A 23,780-nucleotide genomic window follows, 5' to 3' on the forward strand; every position below is an offset into this window, starting at 1 on the left:
TAGCAACAGAAAAATAAACTAAAAAAGGCACAAACTTGTTTGTGGTTTTTTTTTTTTTCTTTCAACTTTGCTAACACTTTATATTTGTCTATTTTACTTCGGTTAATAAATCACTGAATGCAGCAAGAAAATATTCTGCCAATTTCTGTACACTATACAAAAACCCCTACCAACAGTACATTATTTCAGCTTCAGGAGAAATGTACAGCATAGAAAGACTTTTAAAAATATAGTGCCCCATACAGAAACTTTGTTAATTAAACTGACGGTCTCTTGCTACAGTGCCCTTCACCATCCTCATTTTTCCCCCCCCTTATTGCTGGGACACTCACTGGGACTCTGCCCTCCCCATCTCCCCGTTCCCTCCCCCCCCGGCTCCGCACAGGCTGGACTGAGCCCCAGCCCAGCACTGGGCTCTACTGGGCTTGTGCCAAACGGCTCCTGCATCCCTGGCATCGGTGCCCGGTCCTCGGACCCCGCAGGGATGGGGTGATCTCCCGTTCAGCATCGCCAGCCACGTCTCGGTGCTGGGACAGCTTTGGGCTGGAGAGGAAAGGGCAGCTCTCGGTACCAGCGAGATGCAGGCAGCATCCCAGGCATGGGGCCATGCTGCCTGCCCCCCATCTGCCCCACGGCTCCGCTCCCCTCCTCTCCCCACGCCGCCCCCCTGCCCAGGCTCTCCCGCGGATGCTCCCGTTGTGTTTGCAGCGGGAGCGTGGCTCACGCACGCTCTACCCTTTCATCAAGCTCATCACGATAGGTGGTGGGTCCCCGTCCCCCCCCCACATAATACTTCATAAAATAGTAACTTTTGGTTTTTTTCCCCTCCCAGGAACTAAATTAAAGGGCTTTTCCCTTTAAGTGTATTAACAGAGCTGAACCCCTCCACCCACCCTAAATTAAGTGCAGCCAGAAATGGTTTTCTTTATACTTCTGATACCACGTTTTAAAAATTAAAACCTACCGATCTTCTTTTTCCCCAAGACGTTATTCATGCAAGGTTGCTATTTGTTTAAATAAGTTATAAAAGTTGATATCTTAGGCTAGAAGAAGCTGTAGTCTTGGTTATTCTTTAGTTGGCAGGCACTGTACATACATACCGGGTACAGACACATGCCGAATCTGCTTTGCATTGCTTTTTGCATTGTACAATTCACAAATCTGACATCATTAAAGCAGTTAATTACCTTTGATGGAAGGCTGCAGTGAGGCCATCTACATTTATCAAACAAGCAGCTGGTTAAGATAATAAGTACGCTTCCCCCCCCCCACCCCGGCGCTCCCCAAAAATGCTATTATCTGTCACACATTGCTTCTCTGAAGTGGTTAGATTTGGTGCGCACATTAATGTGCAAATGTGTTGCCATAGGAACTGCAGCCTCCATTATGCCTCAATGACACCATTCAGCAAAAGCCAAAACTAAAAATAATAATAACAACAACAACAAAAAAAAACACCCTTAAAAATGAAATAAAAACAAACAAACATAAAACCCCAAAAGGCAGCAAAGAGAAAGTCCAACGCACATGCGGAGCCTGGCCCAGGACTGCAGGTTACACGTGGCTACGGAACAGTGCGGGAGATGTTTAGGTTTGATCTTAACTTCACACTATGGTACAATGGGGCTCAGAGTTCAGCCGGTCTGAGTCTGTGCTGGCTTTAGGGAGGAGGGAGCTGGAGGGGAGTCGTGGTTACCGGATGCACCCGGGGTCTCTCAGACATTTGGCAGAATGAGGCACATCCAAAAAAAGTGCAACACCAGTGCCGTGGTGGCAGTGCGATGTGTTTAAGTGCGTGCACGCGCTTTCCTCTTCATGCATCGGAGCAAGCGGGTTGGGGAGGGGGGGGTTGGACCCCCCACCTTCTGGTTGGTTTTGTTTTTTCTTGAAAACTATTAACCAGTAAATAACAGTAAGACGAATGCATATTCTACTTACTGGTGCATGAAATACTGAAAACTGCATTCAAGTAATATTTCTGCACTATCATGAATGCGTCACTATGTTATCTTACATTTGGAAAAAGGAGGGGGGGCTATGTACACCAGAGCAGTGGGACCTATTTTGCAGTTAAAGTTCCTGTGCTTTACGGAGGTACCTGGGAAGGAGAGGCCGCCGGTTCGCTCCGTCCCGCTCCGCCGTGCCCCGCCGGGTGGCAGGACCCCCAGCACCACCACCTACAGCATGCGAGGAAGGAGCGCTGCTCGGCCGGACCATCCAGCTGCACGGAGCAAACCAAAAGATGACGTGAGGGAACAGAAAAACTCAACCCAAAATCGGCAAATCAACAGTGACGAGAAATAGAAGGGCAATTTATTATTTTTTGAAGGGGGAGGAGGAGGAGGAAGAAAAAAAAAAATATTTTTTTTTTTTTTCGTTTGGTTGGTTGGGTTTTTTTCTATTCTTCCCGCAGCTGCAGGCGGTAGCGGTGGTAGCGGACCTGGAAAAACATTCTCTCCAGTAAGGAGCGTGTCATCCCTGGCAGGGCATAATGTTCGATTTTTTTCTATTCTTCCCGCAGCTGCAGGCGGTAGCGGTGGTAGCGGACCTGGAAAAACATTCTCTCCAGTAAGGAGCGTGTCATCCCTGGCAGGGCATAATGTTCGACAACACCCACGTGCTTGAAGCCCAAGGACTCGTAGAGCTTGTGGGCCGCCATCTTCACGGCCGTGGTTCCCAGCACGACGGAGGAGTAGTTGTTGAGCATGGCGAACTCCAGCACCTTGCGGCCCAGGGCCTTGGCGATCCCTTTCCCGCGGTAGTTGGAGTCGACGGACATGCGGAGCAGCTCCACCGTGTTGTCCTCCTCGTTGCCCCGCGCCGCCACGATGCCCACCACGTTGCCGTCCAGGACGGCGACCCAGAAGCAGGAGCCTGTAGGAGATAAAGCAGCACATGTAGCTGCCAGCACCTGGGACAGGAAAAACCATCAAGGCACCCGCTTGTGAACACACTGATGGGGCTGGGCTAGGAGTCAGAAATCACCTGTCACACCTGGGGACTAACAACCCTCATAAATGAGGACCAAACTTGCTTTTTCCTTGACACCATGAAGGGAAACAAGTGCCTGCCGTGGGCCAGATACTCAGCCATGGCCCCAACCTCTTGCTGGGACTGATAAGGACATTGCTTTTTGGGTGCAATGCAAGAACAGCCCTGATGGCTCAGGGCTCCCAGAGAAGAGGGCAATGCCACCCAGCCGTTGGCATCTCGGCACTGGTGTGGCTGTTTCCCCTCCTTGAATCTCAGCACCTTCCCCCCACTGCAAACAGCACATGGAAAACATTCTGGAAGAGAGATGCTGTAGGAAAGGCGATCCACTGCAGAGAAACTGCTGCAAGCCCCCAGAGAAGAGGAAGACTGTCCTCCTTCCCCCAAGGATGTCTTGCCCTCACCCAAAGCTCATTCACAGCCGCAATCACAGCCTTGCCAGATGAACAGGGCTGGCTGCTGCACCCTGTGAGGAACTGGAGAGCTTCGACCACTGCTCCGTGCACGCAGGGACAGCACGGGGACCTGGACTGCCTGCAGCATCCTCCTGCCAGCCCCTTCTCTAACCCATGAACCCTGGCTTGTTTCTGACCTCCCTCCATGCACATCTGAAGATGTGAGTGCATCCTCCTCCTGTGGCCTTCAGGGGCTCAGGGCAGCACCTGCCTAAGACAGTTTCAAATAAAAAAAAATCCAAGCACCCCGGGGTCCCAAGTGCTCCAACTGCAGCCCCAGTTACAAAACTCAATAAAACTAGACCTTGGTGGAGAGAGGCACCAGAATCATCCCATCCCACTGCTCATAACAGCCAACAAACATTCAAGTCGATGCAGCAGTTTCTACAGTACAGTACAGCAGTTTATAATTGCTGTAACTCTGGAGTATTACAGCAGCACTTGGCCACACCAGCAAGTGGACTTAAAAAAACCCACATCAAACCCAAATAAAATTCAAGTAAAAATTATGCAAGTCTTAACTAAAGATCTTCACAGGAAATCCTGGTGAAGAAAAAGTGTCTTGAATTGAACCGAAAAGACCAATGTTGTCAGCACAGGGCAACTCTGACCTGAACTTGGATATTGCTTAATTAACACCCAGGAAAGCCACTATTCAATTACGGCAGCTAACGAGAGGCACTGATGGGCCTCTTGCCAAGAGGGACTCAGCCCTCAGGAGGAACGTGGCTTCACCCAGAGCAAAGGATCCCACCACAGGAGACACCTGTGGGGCTCTGCGACCTGCTGCAGACTGTGGCCTTCTCCTTCCTCAGTGCTAAGCAGAAGGAAACCAGACTTGGGCAGCAGCTCCATCTTTAGCATCAACCTTGCCAACTGCCCCGACCCAAAAGCATGGCACATCTCCCATCTCCGTAAGGACCAACATTCAACAGCCCGGGTGGGTGCCCAGCGGTGCATGGCGCCGCTCCCTCTGCAAAACGGGAGGGACAACGATGACAATTCAGAGAGTCCTTCATTACCGGAGGAGAGCAAAGCCCAGGGTGGCAGGAGGTGCCTCCCTGGCTGCTGCCAGCAGAACAAACGCACCTTGTGGCTCAGCAGAGCCACTGGAAAGAGATGGCTGAGGTCCTCTGCGCTTCCCCCCAGCACACCCGGCTCGTCCCCCCCTTCCGAGCGACACGCAGCTCCAGCGACACTCACTTTCATTCCCCCTGCCAGCAAGTCATTACGCTGTCGCTATCTAGGTCAACAGCTAATTTTTAAAACACCGGGACCCATCTTGACCCATTTATTGTGAGCAGTTAAGACATCTCTCCTCCGCTGCCGCGTTGACAGCGTGGCTTGTTCCCCTGCACCCGCCCAGATCTCAAACCAGCATTTATTCAGACACGACCCCAGACGAAGACCTACAAGTGCTGAAACCCAGCAGCAGCTCTCTGTCCGAATACAAATTGCAGGGCTGCAAGATCTCACTGCTCTCTGCTCTGCAGCCTTGCTTCTGAAGTGCTCCTCGCTTGGTGGCTCTGCCCAGTGTCCCCCCCCAGCCCATCCATCACACCTCTGGCCACATGGCAAGCACAAAGTGAAATCGGGGCCACGGTGATCCTCACTCCAAACGCACAGCCACCAACGTCACCTCCCAGGGCACTGCCCAAAAAGGGGGTTCACAAGTCCCCCTGTGTTCAGGGAGCAGAGGTGGGGTGCTCCCCCAGGGACACACAGTGTTGTTCCCAGCACCCACCTCACCCTTCGGCATCCCCAAAAAGTGCCACAAAACAGCTGGTTTTGTGCCTTGGCAGTGCCTGCCAAGCTGCAGCTGGTGGCACAGCCAGCATGTCCCCACCATCCAGCTGTGTGTGTGGCAACTCCTCTTGGAGCTATCAATCAGAGACATCAATCTTCATTTCTCTCAGCCCCAGGTTATGCAATTGATTCCCCAATTGCTTCCCGATTTTATTCATGATTTTCTCTCCTTAGCAAGAACCTCTCCCCTGCGCCTGCCGAGCCCAAGAGGCTGCTAAAGCTCACTCAGCAACACTTCCCACATTTGTAAAACAGCACGTTTCTAGTATTTTTGGGTCTTCTGTCTATTTAAAACCCAAATCTGGACATGCTCGCCACACTAGAGCCCACAAGGACCTTCACAACCCCAAGCCCCCTCTGACTGCCCTCCAGTATGGAGGCCGTACCCTCACACCCACCCATCCCACCCTGGTTGCAAGCTGCATGGCAGCAAACCTGCACTCCATGTTATTTTTTACTTACAACTTTAAAGCTTAATTATAACGATCTTGAGTTCAACGTGAAAAGAAATAGTATCTGGCACATCTCCCAGTGTGTGTTGTGCATGCAACGCTTATAATTAGCAGCAGACAGGACACATCTGCTCAAACAATGCGAGTTGTATTCGGCTCTCATTTACACCAGCACCATCAATCTCTAAGACTGCTGCCCACCCCGTGTCTGAGTCTGCTCTGAAGATCACCAGTGGCCAGATCCTTCAGCCTGCTAACTCAGATTTCCAAAGGTGGCTATAAGCCCAGGAGTAGCTTTCACCCATGGGGTTGTCAAATCCCTCTCTCCAGGGAGCTGCATCTCATTCAGATAGGAATTTGCTACTGAAAGTTGTTTTGGGGGTCCACCATGTGCTGCTGACCTTGGGCTGAGACCTCCTCTCCTCTGGGCAAATCCTCTGGTTTCATAGCAGAAGCCCTGCAAGTCTTTGGTTTGCTTTTTACCTAAACACAACATATTTTCAGCAGTCCAAGTCAGCTGCAGCTCCTCACCACATCTATCCATCCTCTCTTCCAGCGGAACTGAACTCTGGAGCAGGATGGAAGCACCCTGAGCAAAGCATCCCCCTGGGGTGTGTGTGTGGGGGTCTCTTTCCATCTTTTCTGGACCAAAGGGATTGACTCAGAGCCTGTCTTGGTTTTGCACTTTTTCACACCTAGGATGAAATAAAATTAACTTCATCTCACCTGCCAGTAATGAGCAACAGCCTCGTTGTTCACAGGGCTATTAATAGCAGGAGCTGACGTTTTACTCTCTCACACCACTATCTGAAAATAATCACTGCTGCAAAGATAAACACACACCCTGACGGCTACAATTCCTCCTGCCCTTCAGATACTCATCTCATGGCAGCGTCTCCATCTCTGCCTTCACTGTCATCTGCCTCCATTTTCTGGGGTCCCCTTGTCACTCATCACTACAGAACCCACAGCCCTTCCAGCTCACCCTGCCCTAAGCTCCTCTTTTTTTTTTTTTTTTTGATCCTGCAAGTAGAGTCACTCCAAGGTCTGCTCTTCATGGATGTCTTGCATCTCCAGCCGCCCTGTGAATACCACTCTGGAGTACTGGAGGTGCCTACTGGAGACATTAGCTGTTTCCAGCCAAACCCCAAGCCTCCTCCCAAACCCTCTTGGCAGCACTGCCCCTTGCCTCCACATCCAACCCTGCCTCTCTAGGTTGCCAACAGGCAAAGGTGAGGAGAAGCAGCCATGGAAAGCCCACCACCACCTTGCTCAGCTCTCTCCATGCCCCCAGCCCACTACGTCACCACATGAAGCCTCAACCTCAGGAACGCGCAGGCAAAAGCCTTAATAAAGGAGGAAATTTTTTTTATGATGGCAGGGGATTGAGACACTGGAATAGGTTGCTCAGAGAAGCTGTGAGTGCCTTGTCTTTGGAAGTGTTCAAGGTCAGGCTGGACAGGGCTTTGAGCAACCTCATCTATTGGAAGATGTTCCTGCCCATGGCAGGGGCGTTGCACTAGATGATCTTTAAAAGTCTCTTCCAACCCAAACCATTCTATGTGAACAAAAACTTGAGATGCAACATGTCTATGAAAAAGGCACAAAAGAGCTGTGACATGCATAACAAGGAAGATGATTTTGGGTTGTTCACGCTTCACAGATTCGGTGAAGTTACCCTGGTTCCTCCAGCACCTCAACATCAGTCAGCCTGGGAGCCCAGGCCAGCAGTGGACAGGTTTCAAGACAAGAAAGGTGAGCTCCAGAGGGTAACACCTTTCGCTGGAAATACCCACCCAAGGTACCTCCATGCCTTAACATGCCATGAGGATTCCACTGTATTTAAGTGCATGAAAGACAGGACAAAACTCAAGAGGATGTGCACTTACTGGTGCAATTGTACAGGAGGCAGGTTGCTTTGCTTGCCAATGGGAGCATCTATGAGAGGTGTCACAGTGGGATAAACAAGACCTGCAAGAGGCGTTGCAAGACAAAGCAAAGACAGGGCTCCTGTATCTCTTACCTCCTTGAAATTAAATACCTGGCATAGCAAGATGCAAGTGGTTCTATTTTACCTTTCTCTCCTCGTCCACAGGTTGTCTGTGTCTCAGTGACAACATCTTTCCATACTCTGGGCAACAAACTAGACCAACTTACCAGTGAGTAACTCGAACCACGTACCTGTCTACTAATCCAGACTTCACACTGCAAAGCTCCTACAGCCCCACCATTTAAAATAAATTCTGCTTACTGGACACAGAAAGAGCTGCTGTAATAGTGAAATTACTAGAAGAAACACACAGAATAACCCAGCAGGGTCAGGTCAGATGTGGCTCCCCAGGTGGTGGTACCCAGGGTCTGAGAGCACACATGAGCGTGGTGTCTTTCTTCTTGAAATTTATGGGGGATTCCCACCTTTTGAGGACCAAAGTCAGCATTCTTTTAATCCACCCACCCCTCTCTCGCAGTGCAGGCTGCCCTCAGACTCCACACACACCACTGCTGGCTCCATGCCCCTAGAATTTCCCTGGAGCAGCGTCACCGCTCTGGCCGGCCATCTTCCACCCAAAGCACCCACTGCTCCTGCCCAAGGAGGACATGCTGTGTGATCCCCCAGGGGTGCTTGCAACTCTCCTCTCCCGCTCTCCTCCACCATCATGAGCTGCACAGCTCTCCCCCACGCAGCCGACGAGGATGGTGGGTGAAAATAAATTCATTTATTTTTGCTGCAAATTCTTCTACACCCTTTGGTGAATAAAAGGCCAGTGGGTGGATGGGTGGAAAGACTGGAGCCAAAAGCAGTAGCAGAGAGTACTGCTAGAAGAGAGGGGAGCAATGAGACATCAGCCTTCCCCACCAGCACGAGTCCTGCGTGATTGACTACAGCAGGTTCCCTCAGCTTTCCCAAGTCCCTGAGTGCTTAAGGACCATTACCCCAAACCCCAGAATGTAACAGCATACATTGCTCTGACGAAGCAAAGCTCTGTCTGCCAGGAACTTTTAAAATCCATTGTGTTCTAGTAAATTCTAGCAATTCCACAGGAGCAAGCAAAGCTCCGCTGCCCCAAAACATCCTGAACTCACACTTGTGTCCTCCCCTGTGCCAGCACCCACACACCAAGGTGGTGAAGGGCTGAGCCGGGTAAAACCTGTCCCTGCTTTCCACAGGGCTGGAGAGAGGACAGAGTGGCTTCTGCAGATGGTGCTAACTTTGTGTGGGTGAGGTTGCATCCCTGCAGGGAGGAGTTTTCCTTAGAAGCTCAGCACAGGGCAAGTAAATAAACCTTGCCAAAGAGGTTGGCCAGTCCTTCCCCTGTCTCTTCAAGGGTGACACGGCTATCTCCTGCAGCCAAGCTCTTACAAGCTCTTGGAGGGTTATTTGTGGAAAATAATTTCCAGACAGACATGCAACTTCTCAAGGCAATGTCCCTTCAAGCACAGACTGTGATTTTCAGTTCTGCTTCAGCTTGTCACAGCCATGCCAATGTGAGCAATTTTCCTCCTGGCTCAAAGCTGTGTTGGGTGATGTCCTCAGAGCATCATCCAGATGAGGGGACCAGCAGAGCCACTCAGCAGCTGGGAACCCACCAGGTGAACACCAGCTCCCCTGCGTGCTTACAGCAGAGCCAGGAAAGCATTCAAGGACTGGTCCCCAAAAGGAAGCTGGTATCAAGAGAAACTCTAGCCAGGTGAGGTGTGAGCTCTGGAGGGGATGGAGGCTGCCCACAGGCCTGGTGTGTAGCATCCTGCACAGGGAAAACCTCTCCAGCTGAGATCTTCCTTCAAGCTGCTAGGAAGGGGCAAAAGGACTAAAAAAAAAAAAACCCCACACTGCCCCCTAAAATAAGCCCTATGCCTCCCATAGGGCAGGACCTGTGTCCCTCACTCTTAATATACCCACATAAAAGCTTGCCAAACGTGACAGTCTTGCTAATCCCAGAGATCTGAATGCTCCCAAATTCCTCCCCGTGACCCGCTGACATACTGCAGCACCACCACACAGAAATACCAGGAGAGAGGAAATGCAACACGCTGTCGCATCATGAAGCTTTAAATATTTGCCCTTGGAGTCACTTCTTCAGCATCCAGTGCCATCTTTTGGTGTCATTTTGGCCAGAGCAGCAGCCCTGTCTGCCAAGCCGGGGTGGTCCCAGCAAGGCCGTATAGAGGGAACCAGGGGGTGTCCTACACTTGACACAGTGCTGTGCAATTACTGCTTATTTATAGATAACAGAGTAAAAAGCCCCAAAGTTTAGTGTCTCGCCTCTTCTCCTGCCAGTGCTATTTATATACATTGCTTTAAGCGAGGCAGGCCATGAGTGGACAGAATCCCCAGCCCAAAGCTGTCTGTGCCATGGCTGTGCATCGCCGATGCCATTTAAATCCCTGCCCTTTTATCCCCTCTGGGTTTTGAACAGGGACTGGGCACTCAAGGCAACCCCCTCCCTCTTCCTTCCCCTCCACCCCGCGGCGAAACGCGGGGCAGACCAGCCGAGCTGCATCAGTGTCACAGGAGAAAGGATGCTCTTCTGGGCAGAGGGTGCCTGCTGTGATGTGGGAGCTGCTGGCGGGAGGTGTCTGGGGCACAGAGGTGGCACATGGGCTGCCACCCGGCCACGGACACGACAGCTTGGACACAGGGACTAACCAAGGACAGGCAACAGCTGTACCTGCTGCTGACTGCAACTGCTCAGCCAGCCAGGATGGGGAGGGATTGATTTCTGTGTTTATGAGGCACGTTATCATCCTATTATCTCGCCTTACTGCCATCTTTGCCACGTCTTGATTTTCTCTCCCACCTTTCTAATTCCCCTTGGCTTCAAGCAGGGCTGCACAACAGCTCCTGCAACTTCTGCTAATAACTCTACACTTGACTTTAGTTAAAAGGCATTCCTGCAGGGCTCCTACAAAATGATGGCATTTCATAGTCCTTTATGGCCACGGAAACCGGGTGAGATGTGAGAGACCCTGACTCTGAGATTCCTGACACCTGTGAGCATCCCTCGATACCAGACAAGGCCCAGGCACAGGGGAGCAAAAAATGTCAGGGACACACAAGAATTATTCATGCATGAAATTAGAAATGCTGTGGGACCCCTTCCTTCCCATAAATAACTCCACAGAACCTACCACCGCAGGATTCATTGCCCTGTTATAAATAATTCCCTGCTGGAAGAGCACAGGGCAGCACATCTATATGCCAAGGGTGGGTGACACCCCTTGATTCATGGGGCATCTGAGCAGCAGGCAATGAGATCACCTACACAGCGTGAAAAGAGATGGATGGTTTGGTCCCCAGCAACCAGCTCAGCTACTTCTCCATCTACCTTTTTTTCCATCCCTGCTACCTTTCACCTTTGTTGTTGTTGTTACCGAGGGTTGAAGCTACTTGCAACCACCGTGAAGCTCAGGCAAAACCTCCAGAGCTGCAATCTGCAGGGGATGGCAGGGACGACAGATGACATCCAGTATTCGACCTGCAACATGGCCACAGTGCAGTTCCATGCACATTTGCTACCAGAGACACCATGACCACAACAGCAAAGGGTCTTAAACTGTCCCAGGAGACAGGAATTCAGAGGTGGCCTCTGGAGCTGGTAAACCCGAGCATGAAATGAGACACAGCAGGTGAAGGGGTTTTGGACTGCAGGCAACCGCTGGCCTAAACATCTGTGCAAACCCAAAAACATATTCAGATTCATGCTGGTATATGCCATAATGTGCCACTGCTGACTGACCTGGAGCAGCAGCACACACTGCACAGGGGCTGGTCCCACAGGGAGGTTTTTGCTGCAGCCTGGCTTTACCTCCACCTGGGGATGGAAAGGTTGGTGGGGCTGCAGTTTAGAATAACAGTGTAAGAACTGACATTCATCAGTGCCTGCTCCACACTTCCTGATGGAGCTGGTCCATACTCAAGGGCACCCTGCTACTTCATCACAGGTATTCTGTTTTGGAGTGTCAAAGTCCCTGGAAAATCCCAAAGATGCTGACAGCTAGCTATAGTTTCCTTTCACTCTAATATTTTGGCCAGAGAAGAGAAAAACACATTCTGTAGCAAAGGACTTCAGAAAGTGGACAGGTTTGGTCCTAAACAGCATCTCCTGCTGTCACTGCGGGGGATGTAACCCAGCAGGCATTTCTAATCTTCTTAAAACCTTGCTTTAAACCTCACCCTGTTCCTCCAAAACACCTAAGTGACAGCTCCTATGCATGCACCTTACTCCTGTAAAGCTTCAGGAGAACTCAACCTGAACATCTGGATCAACGCAAGCTGTTAGTGTCCATACCACATGTCAGCACTTCACAGGCTATGATTTTTCAAACAGGCTTCAGTCCCCCGGGGCCTGGAGCATCTCCGTGCGTGACAGCACCAGGGGAGCTCAGCAAAGCCCTGGGAAGCGCCTGACACATCTCAGGAATAGGCTTTTGATGAGACAGCTAGAAATCCAGGCAATGCCACAGACAGGGAAAAGACATCCAGCACGTTCCAGAGGGTGCTATATTAACAAGTGCAACAGCAGGACTTCAAAAATCTTGTACCTGGCTTGTTTTGCTGGCCCCGATGCACCTTGAACAGCAAAGACTGTAGTAAAGTCAACACGTAACAGCTGTTCAAGAAAAGGCTGCAGAAGCAGTTATGTGGGATTAGAAGTGTCCTGGTTATCAGGGCACGTTTAGCCTGGTCCATCCCTCTGCTCTCCCCTATTGAAAAGAAGGACACGCTACAGAGAAAGGAGAGACAAAACCACTGATTTAGCGATTGGGGTCTACCTGCTGGGTCATCAAGAGAAAGCACAGTTTGAGAAAACAGGCATTGTCTGTGGTTTGTGTGTGTGAACAATTGTTATCGATAAGCAAAGAATTAAATAGCTTAAAGGAGCGGATAAAGACTAGAATATGTGATTTTGGCCCGGCATTGTGCTCAGGGCTAACTGGATGGTGAGTCCCAGCTCAATGAAGCTGGCTCAGCAGAATGGACCGGTCTGCACAAATGAACAAAGCCAGAAAAGAGTATTTAAAGTACTTTCAGAGTAGATGTTCCCTATGCATCCAAAATCCACACTAAGCCTTTCAACTGCAGAGTCAGGCCTTAAGTAAACTAATGCTTTAGAATCTAGGCTGCTTTCTAGTTACAAGTTTAAGGAAAAGAAAAATAAATTATGCCCTTCTGGCAGCTTTGCTAGCCTGCACCCTCCCAGCAGCTGCTCCAAAAGACTGATGTTACAATTAGCTCCTCCTTAGTTTAATTAGTTTACAGGATAAAACATGTTGCTGGTTGTGTTTTAAGCCAGCTCCTTAAAAGGACATTGCTAAGGCTTAGTCTCCATCTTCTGCATCAATCTTTAGCTATATGGCTTTACTGCTTACAGAAAGGTACTGAACTCACATTACAGCACTTTCCACTTCCAAATACTGAAAAAAATGGAAAACCTACAATTATTGGATGTTTTAGAATTCATTATTTTCTGGCTGACTTTCACTTCATATGCATTACTGTAAAAAGGCACTGAGCAATAATTATCAAATGACTTTGTTTTAGCTTAGCCGTTGGCCGAGCCATAAATCATATGGGGAAAATGGATAGAATTGATCTTATTTTTGCCATCCATCATTACTTGCCTGGTCTAAATTTAGCCAAGACTCCCTTCAGTTCAACAGAACTGCCTGTATCTACACAGGTATTGCACCAAATGCTTAACAACAAAGGGAGAAACTAACGTTACGTTTACTTAAGGTTAAACAATAAATGCAATTCAGAGCTCTACAAGGACTTCCACTGAGTTTTATGCTGCTGTAATCGAGGTCAACGACCTTTAAGGTGAGTCACCCTCCACGACAGCCCCTCTTCTGCAAATGGCCATAGCAGGAGCCTACACCAAACTACTTCTAGGAGCAAGGTAGGCAAAATGAATAGCACCCAAGGTGGAGGCGCAAACTTAGGGCATGACACAATGCCACGCTAGGACAGAATAACCCATCTATGGGTGCAAGCTATTTAAATCAGAGTCAAAAACAAGGCTCAGAGGTGCTTCCCCTGCTTTAAAGCCAGTTCACCTCCCTATAGTGAAAAGGGAGGGAATAAAGTCACTCACGTGTTTAAAAAGTGACAGTCAAGAATCCCCAAAACAGAACTGAATTGCTTACATGACTTTCAGAGGCACAAGGATGGCAGAGCTGGGAATAAGTCACCCCCCAACTGCATTTTAAAGCATATAATCCCAAAGCACAGGGTGGGACTCCCCAAGTGCTGGTGCAGATGCTCACTGGTTCTGCAAATACACCCAAATCTATGTCTGCAAGGCAGAGAAGTGACAGAAAAGGGCAGTGGCACAACATTCAATTGTAAGTCACGTAAAGTATTAATATATTCAGGCAAAATATGCTGCACGGCATGTTTCAGTGGTTCTGAACATGGGTTTTTTTACTCCCTTAGCACATTCCTGCTGCCCTCAAAAGCCTCTGAATTAGGACTTCGCTACCACAGCAGCCAATGAGCAATAATGACAAGTAGCAGCTAGCAATATTTATGGTGCAGAAACACTGACCAGAAAAGTCTTAAACCCCAGGGCAACTCCTCTGCTTTCCTTCCTGGGGCGTACCAGGAGCTGATGGACAGGGACTGCATTTCACCAAATGCAGCATGGCAAAGAGAAGTTACCACAACACTCTCCTAAAACTAGCAAGAAAGACAACTTTGCTGCGCTCAAAACCTTTCTTTCTGCAGATTACTTAAAATTCACAGGAATCCTACCTTTTTGCTAACACAACGAATCAAACCTCCCTGACCTCTAACTTTCCATTGTATTAATAATCTACAGGAGTGAAACAGCAGTCACAAGGAGTTGTATTTTCTCTGAAACCACAGAGTGAAACAGCAGTCACAAGGAGTTGTATTTTCTCTGAAACCACAGTGAAGAATTGATTACTAACACAGAGGGAGACAGGGGGAAAAAGAAAAGGTTCAGGGCATAGAACTACAGGCTGAAGTCAGTTCGTACATAGAATAGTAGTTGGGTTGGAAGGGACCTTAAAGGTCATCTAGTCCAATCCCCCTGCAAGAACCAGGGAGACCTTCAACTACATCAGGTTGCTCAGAGCCCTGTCCAGCCTGACCTTGAACATCTCCAGGGATGGGGCATCTACCACCTCTCTGGCCAACCTGGGCCAGTGTCTCACCACTGTCACTGTAAAAACTTTCTTCCTTATACCTAACCTGAATCTACCCTTTTTTAGTTTAAAACCATTACCCCTTGTCCTATTGCAACAGGCCCCGCTAAAAAGTTTGTCTCTATCGTTTTTATAAGCCCCCTTTAAGTACTTTAAGGCCAGAACCATAGCAATCTGCTTGAGCCTCTTGCAAGCAATAAATATTTATTCCTACCACAGCAGCTTCAAATGATGCTGCCCTGACACAAACACACCCTTCCCAGAGCATTCAACAAGGATGTCAACTATAATCAGTTGGGACCAACTCACTCCATCATATCACAGCAGAGGAATAGTCACCACCTGCCATGAGACTAAGATGAGTCCCCAAAATCCATCGCAATGGACTGGGGAAGAGCTCGAGAGGTGGGGCGTGAGGGTGGCATTGAAGCACAGCTCACTACCTCTGTCCTCCCCAGCCACTCACCAAGGGCAATTCTATGGATGCTTCTCACTGGGACCAACCCTATCTGACTTGTTAGTACGAGTGCCCCAACAAACGGGTCAAACCTATTCCCCAAATACCCGGGTAAGGAGTAGATGATTAAATAACAGGGGAACTGAAATGATAATAAAGCTGGAGAATCAGGCTTGGGGCAACCAACCAAACCCACAGCCTCTGCCCTGCTGCCATCGAGGTGGCACAGTGTCTCTGGGGAGATGCTCACCCTGGCATGGAAGATGACTAGAAAAAAACCAAACAAACAAAACACCAAGAAAGAAGGCCTTTCCCTTGGAAAGGGGATCTGCCATGCCCTTCTGACATTCAAGGCTACAGGTAGCGACAGGACTGACACTTCAGTTTGTAGCAAATGCAAATCCTGACCCATATAAATAAATGAACCAATAACTAGCAAACCTCTCTGGTACTCCCTAAGTGATTTAAACACCATCACCTTTTGAACACCAGAGGCCTTCCTCCAGCAATGACTCTTTCTCTATACCATATCAACCAGCCTATCCTCTTCTGGAAGAGCAGGGAAAGGGGCACATACCCCACCACACAGGACCAGACTCTGAGGCACTTCACTGTGCTGCTGTGGGGACGAACCTGACCCGTTGACACCTGCAGGCACCTCCTGCTGTTTGCACCTTCCCACACCTCCAACCCAAACCTCAGCAGAGCGACACAGCGGGTGGTGACTCCACTGGTCAGGTACAAACAGCAGATGGTGGTACTGTTGCGTTCCCATCCCACTGTGCTTGGAAAGCCTGGCTGCAGGAGATGCTAAGCCCCTCCTGAGATGGTGTCTGGGGGTCCTCAGCCCTTCCAAAGCAACCAGGTCATTATGTTAGCCAGGACTCCCAGGGACACTACTGCAGTGGGCACTCTCTCCTTGAAAATAAACATAGGCTTTTTTCCAGCAGGAGAAGCCTGTGAAGGCAACTGACTGCCCTTCAGGTACCACTGCCCCATGGCCCTCCCATCTCAGGCTCCCTCTGTAAATCAACACTTTTCTTGCTTGCAGCTTTCTTTTCCAGATTTTCTGTGAATATTTAACCCCTAAAGTGCTGTTATATTTACACCTGAGATAAACTAAGCCCTGGTGTGAGGTTGCTCTGATGCCCCGCAGCTGTGTATGCCAACATCCCCCAACCCGCTCGCTCTGCTGGACCCCTACACAGCAAGGAGGGTGAACACTGCACCAAGACTTCACTTCTTTCTGCCACCTATGTAATGAAAATGAAGGTCCTTTACAAAGCGGTGGTATTGTCTCCTTCCACCCACCAAGACTTCCCAAGGAGTGTGAGCCTCCACCACCTCACACGGCTTCCAACTTTTAACTCTCAGCAAACCAGTGGCAATGCCCCATGTAAAGTCAGACCACTGCCACAGCACAGAAACACACCTCGCTGTTGTTAAAAACAGCGTGTTCCTACATCTCTCTTCCAGTACATCAAGGCCAACGTGCTTTGGGTGTAATTCTACTGAACTCCGCTACTCCAGACTGAAATTAGCGCATTTATTTAGCGTGGCAGCACAAGAAAATTCTACATCCATAAATACATGAACATCTGTCAGGCTGGGCACAGACAATGAACCTGTTGTGGATGATGCATTAACAGAAAATGAAAATTACATGTGTAAATCTCTACATCTCTAAAACTTAGAAAGAAAAAAAACCAAAACAGCTCTTTGTCACGTGTTCAGACTACCATGCCAGACCAGTCTGGCCAAAAAGTCCCTACAAAAGCCTAATCCAGTTATTCCCAGATCTCCTGTGATGACCATCTATCAACATCTTGCAGCCTACACCCACGAGTGGAGCTCCTCTGAGCCCCAGCCTCAATACCAGTCAATGAGAGCCAGAGATTTGAAAGAGATTTGCAAAATAAATCAAAGGAGAGAGGAGGGGACTGCTGGGGAGACACGTGGAAAATGCAGGACAGTCTGCTGAGGGCTTGTGCCCTGTACCATCAGCCTGTGGTGCACTCATTCACCAAATACTTGCGGAAAGGGGATCAATCAACAAAGGGGAACTGCACCTACAGCAACCAGAGCCAGGAGAGATGCAAATCCACACAAACCTGGGTAGAAACGCAGTATTTTGAGGATCCGTGGGACTTGCCCAACTGCAAAGGCAACACTGAAAAGCACTAAACCCCCATACCTGATGATAAGACAGGGCAAAATGAATATAACTAAGAGCAGGTTCACAGCTGCAACAACCCCTCTTTCTGATGCACCAGTTTTCCCTAAAACATCATAAATTCATCTTGCAGGCAGCTAGAGCACACACACAGCAAACTGAAGGTTTACTCCATCACTGCATTTCCCATTTATAAGTCTCCTGAAAATATCAAAAGAGCACTTGGACCTGTACTGAAGGATGTCCCTAAGTATATGCTGAACTCCCAATGAGAGATGGGGGATATAAGCCCATGATTAAGTTAAAGCAAATGCTCTGCTGAATCTTTAAGGCAAACTGTCCCATAATTTAGTCTCAGTGAATGCGGGGAGTTTTTGTGAGGGTTTTTTTTTTTTTAAATGTCACCGAAATCCTCTTTAGCTGTTTGAGTTATCCATGAAAAATGTTTCCACTTCTCAAGAATCCTTGCAGATGCTTTGATGCTTTTCAGACTACTGATGGCTCAAAAAAAGCCCCGTAAAGCCTGATGATGGCTTATTCCCAAATGAAAATCGCTGCCCAAGAGGCACAGCTTGATGTTATCCTCCGAACATTTGCAGGTTTTGAAATCACACCAGATGTATATTTTCATAGCCATTAAGTGAATCTAATTGACTTTACAGACAGCAAAAGCTTGAAAAGGTGTTTTACAAATACCCCTTTTAAACAGTTTGGATTTTTAAAAAAATTTCTCATTAGCATCCCTTTCATACAGTAACTCCCTCTCCCTATCCCCCCCCTCAGCTTGCTTTCTCTCTTTTCTAACAAATCCCACCACTAACGATGTAATTCCAATAACGGTGACTTTACCAAGACTCTCATTGCTGTTAAGCAGAGTATCTGCTGTGCTTTTATTACTCTCTTTCTAACTAACCATCATCCAAAATTGCTTAGCACTTACAAATGGCAGGTGCTCCAAACCAGGCTATTTTCAAAAGGTTCTCTTTGCAGTTCTACTATTTAACATTATTTTAAATTGAAAGATTGCAGATTTAGGTCTTCCCTGGATTCCCACTAGAAGTGCTACACAGTGTTTCTGATGCTGTTATCTAGTTCCAGGGAGGATGAACAGATCTAGCACCTCCAAAAAAAGAACAAAAAGCCCTGATCTCAGCAAATGAAATGGTTTTTTGCTGTACTCTGACTGTAATAATGATTTTATACATCCTACTAAAATGGCAAGAAAGGGTTTTATAGGTAAAACCATAGCGGAGAAGATCAACAGGCTGTGCCCACATCCATCTTGGAGCGATGCAGGTCAGACGCTTTAAAGAAGGTGTAAGAAATCCTGCTGTTGGCAGCTTATTTGCCTTAAGGCAAAATGTTCTCTCCCCACCATCACTGACACGTGGGTTTGTGCACTGACGCACTCTGTTTTCAGCTTAGCAGACACAATATCCTCATGCTGCTGACTCCTATTTATTTTCTCATCTCTGTTATTCTGAGTATTCTACCAATAAAAATAAATACTTGCCCTCACTGTGCAAAATATCTGAATGACAAAGCAAGAAGGAGAAGGATGTAGTTACAGAATGAAATTAAGCAAAGGGACATACATTTAAAAGGGTTAATGGGAGGAAGGGGAAGATCAGAGAGATACAAAGAGGGATTCCGGGTGCAGGACCACCACTCTTGGGAAATGCCAGAAGTGATGAATGCAGCAAAAGCCAGAGCAGACAAACCCACTGGCGAATTCGACACAGGGACAGAGAAGAGAGCCAAGCAGAGTTCAAAGGAGAAAAAAATGCAAATATTTCAATTTGATACAAGAGCTGGAAAAGCGGGATACAGAACTGCTGTGGCAGGGGAAAGAAGAGGGGGCAGGGAAAAAATGAAAAAAAAAATAAATTCAAGGAACCACTCTTGGTTCCCAACAGTAGATGTTATTATGCGATAGCTGTTGAAATGAGTGTTGCATGTGAGGTGCACTGAGGCACCATTCATGGCTGGACAGCTGGTCCATCACCCCCCATTTCAATTAGCAGCGTTAGCACAGAGACCAAGACCTACAACTGTAAAAAGCAAATAAACTTGCACCTCTGACGCCGGTTTCCAAGTCAGGATTCAAGCACACTGGCAAGAGAGAGAGTAGGAGCAGCTTGTATAGCAATTACTGGTGGTGGAGGATAAATCTAGGCAAGTAGCTTACTTAAAAATGCAGCTTTGTCAATTCAAAACAATTTACACATTTGTCCTGAATTCACCAAGCATCCTCAGCTGGGAAGAAAAAGGCAGCCGAGAGCCAGGCTGGCACCAATCCTGTGCTCATCCCCAGCGCTGCTGGCCGAGACTCCTACACACAGCCCACCCTGCCCGGGGTCACAGGGATGTCCCAGCTGCTGGGACCTGGGAGATGGCCCCCCTCAACACCACCTCTTCAGCTACTACACTGGTATAAAATGCCTAAATATATAATTTAAACAGCCTGGGATCCAGGTGATCCCAGTGCTGGCTCAGTATATATTTAATAGTGCCATGCAAAGAACAGAGGGACCTGCCTGGCAGGTAACAAACATTAATTTTATCATGATTCTACCCTAATCAGCATTTTTAAATTCTATAGTTGGGTCTGACCTTGGCTTCTTAAGGAAGCCTATAACAGAAACAACAATATCATTTCAGGCTTGAAAAAGTATTACATTTACCACTAAACACAGATTTTTGCTTCTTGATAGTGGAAAAAAAGCAAACCAGAAAGGGAGTAGTAAATCAGCTTAATTTGGATGAAAACTATCCTCCCTTTTATTTACCAGTTTCTGAGCTGAAAAAATAATTTTCTTCTAAAACCTCTGGTTTTCAATTTTGCCACTTGGATAAACCCTAGAAGCAGCAGATGAATTTGAAGTGACAAATATTAATTGCAAGTTACCACTTCAAGCAGTACATGCTAACGTGCGACTAATGCATTGTACTTTGCTATTAGTGTTTACACTGTTGTAAATCCAATTTTAAATAGCAGTATCTCACATAGCCACTTAAAAATACACCTGTAATACATGTTTACCATTACCTAATTTTGCAAAGCCTCCTTTCACTCATAGAAACCCATTTTAAAGCAGAAACCCAGCCTGGCACTAAATCATGGGAGTCCCAGGTCCAAATTTTGGAATTATCCTGTAAGAAAAGACATTTTCAAATCTAGAAAGACTTGTCGAACAGTTATAGAGGACAATAAATGATACCATATATGCTTTCATAAATAGTTAATTGATTGCTGGGGTCCAACGGGTCAATAGATGACTTAAAAGAATGACTCAAAGCCATCTGTAACAGATACCACAACTTGTACCTGTCTCTAAACAGACCACTATGAACTAATTTTTGATGCACCCTTAATAAAAGGCATGAGGCTTCTTGGTGATTCTGCACGGCCTGCAGCAAAAAACACAAACAAACCACAAAACAAAACCCATAACAAACAAGCAAAACAGCCCACCCCCATAACCTCCTTATTATTTGATTACAAGTAATAGATTTGTGAATAGAAACCAGGTAAGACACGCTGCTATCTTTGGATTCCCTTTAACACTGCTTTCATTAGCCACCTGTCGTGAAAAAACAGATTCCTCAGCTTCTGACTTGGAGGGGGGGAAATAAAAGGGAAAAAAAAAAAAAACTAAAAATATACTTTGAAGCTCCCTGTTTTGCTGATGCAAAAAGCAACAACAAAGGCCCATGCATCCCCCGGCTCTGTGCAGAACCAGATACTGCCAAAACCCTCTGCAAAGTCTCTCTTTTTGCTTTAGCCTGGAAGGGAGTAGCATCAAACAGGCGATTATTTGTAACAGATCTCCAGCGCTGCGTTACCAAAATAAAAGTGTGGGCTCTGCAATCCTGATAAACAAGGCTGCCAGCTCCCGGAGCCCACGAGGGGCTTGTGGCTGCTCCGAGCTCCGCCAGCCATTCCCCTCCCCGGTAATTAAATACAACCTGCCTGAATAAAGACCTAAGCCTACAGAAGGAATATGCAATTTTTTTTTCATTTTTTCAGAGTGAAATCCGCTCTGAAATTTGGAAACCTTTTGCGTGGATGCTCTTCTTCAAAAACCAAACCATGCGTTTAGGCTTTTACGCTAAAAACTGCTTTTTCAATATATTTAGAGGACTTTATAATAGAGAACAATACCAACTGATAATTTCTAAAGTACTGGGGCTGCGGGTCACGCACACTGGGAGGAACCAACCTGATCACAGACACTCCTGAATAATCCCAAAAGGCTACATATAGTACTAAACATAATATAACAATGGGCTTGGGAATACGATTTTTCAACTAATGTTCCTACATTCAAAATTCAGTGTCAAAGCTTTGTATTTTTAACACCCTTGCTACTAGTTGGACACCTGACACAGAGCCTAAATTTAGGCTATTATGAAAACCTTAACCTCAAACAGACTTTTGGGTAATTGTTATAAATCTTGGCCATTCCTAAGAAAGCAAGAGAAGGAAGAAGAGCCACTGAGAACCCTTCATAAGAGTATTTAGTTTGCATTTAAACTTGTGGAGAAAATTCTGCAGTCCTTTTTACGTTTATTCACTGAGACAGTCGTGAGAAATTGCACACAAGCATGCCAGAAAACATCCAGCACCAGAGAAAACATTAAAAAAAATTACTCCTAGCCAGAAAAACCCCAAACGCCTGCTGTTCCTGCTCTATTCATGTCCATAAATCCTGGCATGGCTTGTGTTTGACAGTCTTGAGAAGTTAACTGTGCCTAAAAAACTACTGATCTTCAATTTACACAAGTTATTACTTCTTGTATTGAAGATTAATGAAGAGCACTTGCATGTACCGGGGTTTTTAAATACCTGCAGGCACAGCTTACATTCGGAAGCATCCTATCCACCCAGTCACAGCTACAATTTAAATACTGCTGCACTAACTGACGGCCGTGGCAATTAGGGACTACTTTTACAGAGAATTTTTGTATGCGTGGAAGGAAAAAAAAATAGGTTATACTGCTCTGCAAAATTTACTATCAAATTTGTTTTCATCTAATTTTGACATGGGACCGTGCCAGAGCTCATGGATCTGAAGTGAGAGCTATTTTTGTCTTGCGGATACACATGTTGAGGAATGGGTTTGTGCATATGTTCCTGCTCCAGGAATAAATAAATAGGAGGGGCAGGAGAAGGCTGCAGCGTCTTGGCCATGGACGTGTTCATCCCATTTGTGTGCATGGCACAGCCCCGAATCCGCAGGCTGCTCCATTCATCAGACCATTTCAGCCTTCCCAGGAGCCAGCCCTTGGCCGACAGCACTGCTCCTCCACTTGAAACCCCCCAAAAGCAGAAATAACTCTGAAGAATGATGGTTTTGTGGGGCAGATAGACCTTGCTGGCCACCGAGTGGGTGTTTCAGTCCATTACTAATGCTGGACAAAGCACACTTCTAACACTTGGAAACATGAGTTGTTTTTTTCTCCTTTGAACTCTGCTTGGCTGTAGGCAGACACTGGAGATGAGAAATGCCAAACCAGGCACTGCCAAGTTGTAGAAACCCAAAAGCAATGCTGGGAATTGGTAAGCATCAGCATCCCTGACCGTCCCTCTGGCAGGAGGGCAGTCTCAGAAACACTTTCAGACATAACACTTCCCACTACATGAAGGGTCTCTAATCCTTATCCCCTGGGATCTCTCTGATGTGCAGATCACATCCCTTGAAGCGCCCTCATTGAATTGCAGGGAGATGCCAGCACGTGAAACGCTCAAGGGACAGACCCTCCGCAGCCTGAGGAGAAGACCTGAGCTCAGTTCCCAGCAGGGGTGGGGAGCAGAGCTGGGAAATGCAGAGTTGGAGATAAGGACACAGCCTCTCCTCTGGGCTCTCCAGCTCCGAGCCCCACGCTGGACTCCCACGGCCCTATGTGGTGCGTGAGGAGAGGCACACGTGAAGATCCTGACACAGGAGAGCTAGCTCAGGGGTTTGGCAGATACATGAGGTCAGGGAGCTACATAAGCCGGGAAGAAATGCTGAAGATAGGGATGCTTCAGATTCCAGCTGCCTCTCGGGCACCACGAGCTGGGCAGGGCTCTCAGAAAACACATTCCTCCACTGGGAAGCAGCAGCCCTGAGCCCTCTCCCAGCATCAGGTAACTAAGCCCTTTCTTTGCAAAGCATGAGCTGCTCTATTCTTTCCAAACAATGTTATCAGTGGGCAGTGGGAGCTCCTGCTTATCTGGCAGCTTAAGCACTACCCAGAATGTGGATGAACTGGGCTGAGGGCCACCCCTC

At 47.7% G+C, this 23,780-nt stretch overlaps 1 protein-coding gene across 1 annotated transcript in view; it reads right to left on the reverse strand.

Annotated features, from left to right (window-relative positions):
- Positions 1 to 1,284: 1,284 nt before the first annotated feature.
- The window catches only part of NAT8L (N-acetyltransferase 8-like (GCN5-related, putative)), a 30,099-nt gene continuing 7,603 nt past the window's right edge, over positions 1,285 to 23,780 (reverse strand). Inside the window, exons 3-4 of the mRNA XM_014966709.1 lie at positions 2,501 to 2,874; positions 1,285 to 2,392 (exon numbers count right to left, since the gene is read on the reverse strand). Coding sequence (XP_014822195.1) covers positions 2,507 to 2,874 — 368 coding nt within the window. The 3' untranslated portion in view covers positions 1,285 to 2,392; positions 2,501 to 2,506. The remainder of the gene's footprint in view (positions 2,393 to 2,500; positions 2,875 to 23,780) is intronic.

The sequence above is a fragment of the Calidris pugnax genome, unplaced genomic scaffold (genome assembly GCF_001431845.1).
Source record: "Calidris pugnax isolate Ruff unplaced genomic scaffold, ASM143184v1 scaffold14, whole genome shotgun sequence".
Classification (NCBI taxonomy): Eukaryota; Metazoa; Chordata; class Aves; order Charadriiformes; family Scolopacidae; genus Calidris; species Calidris pugnax.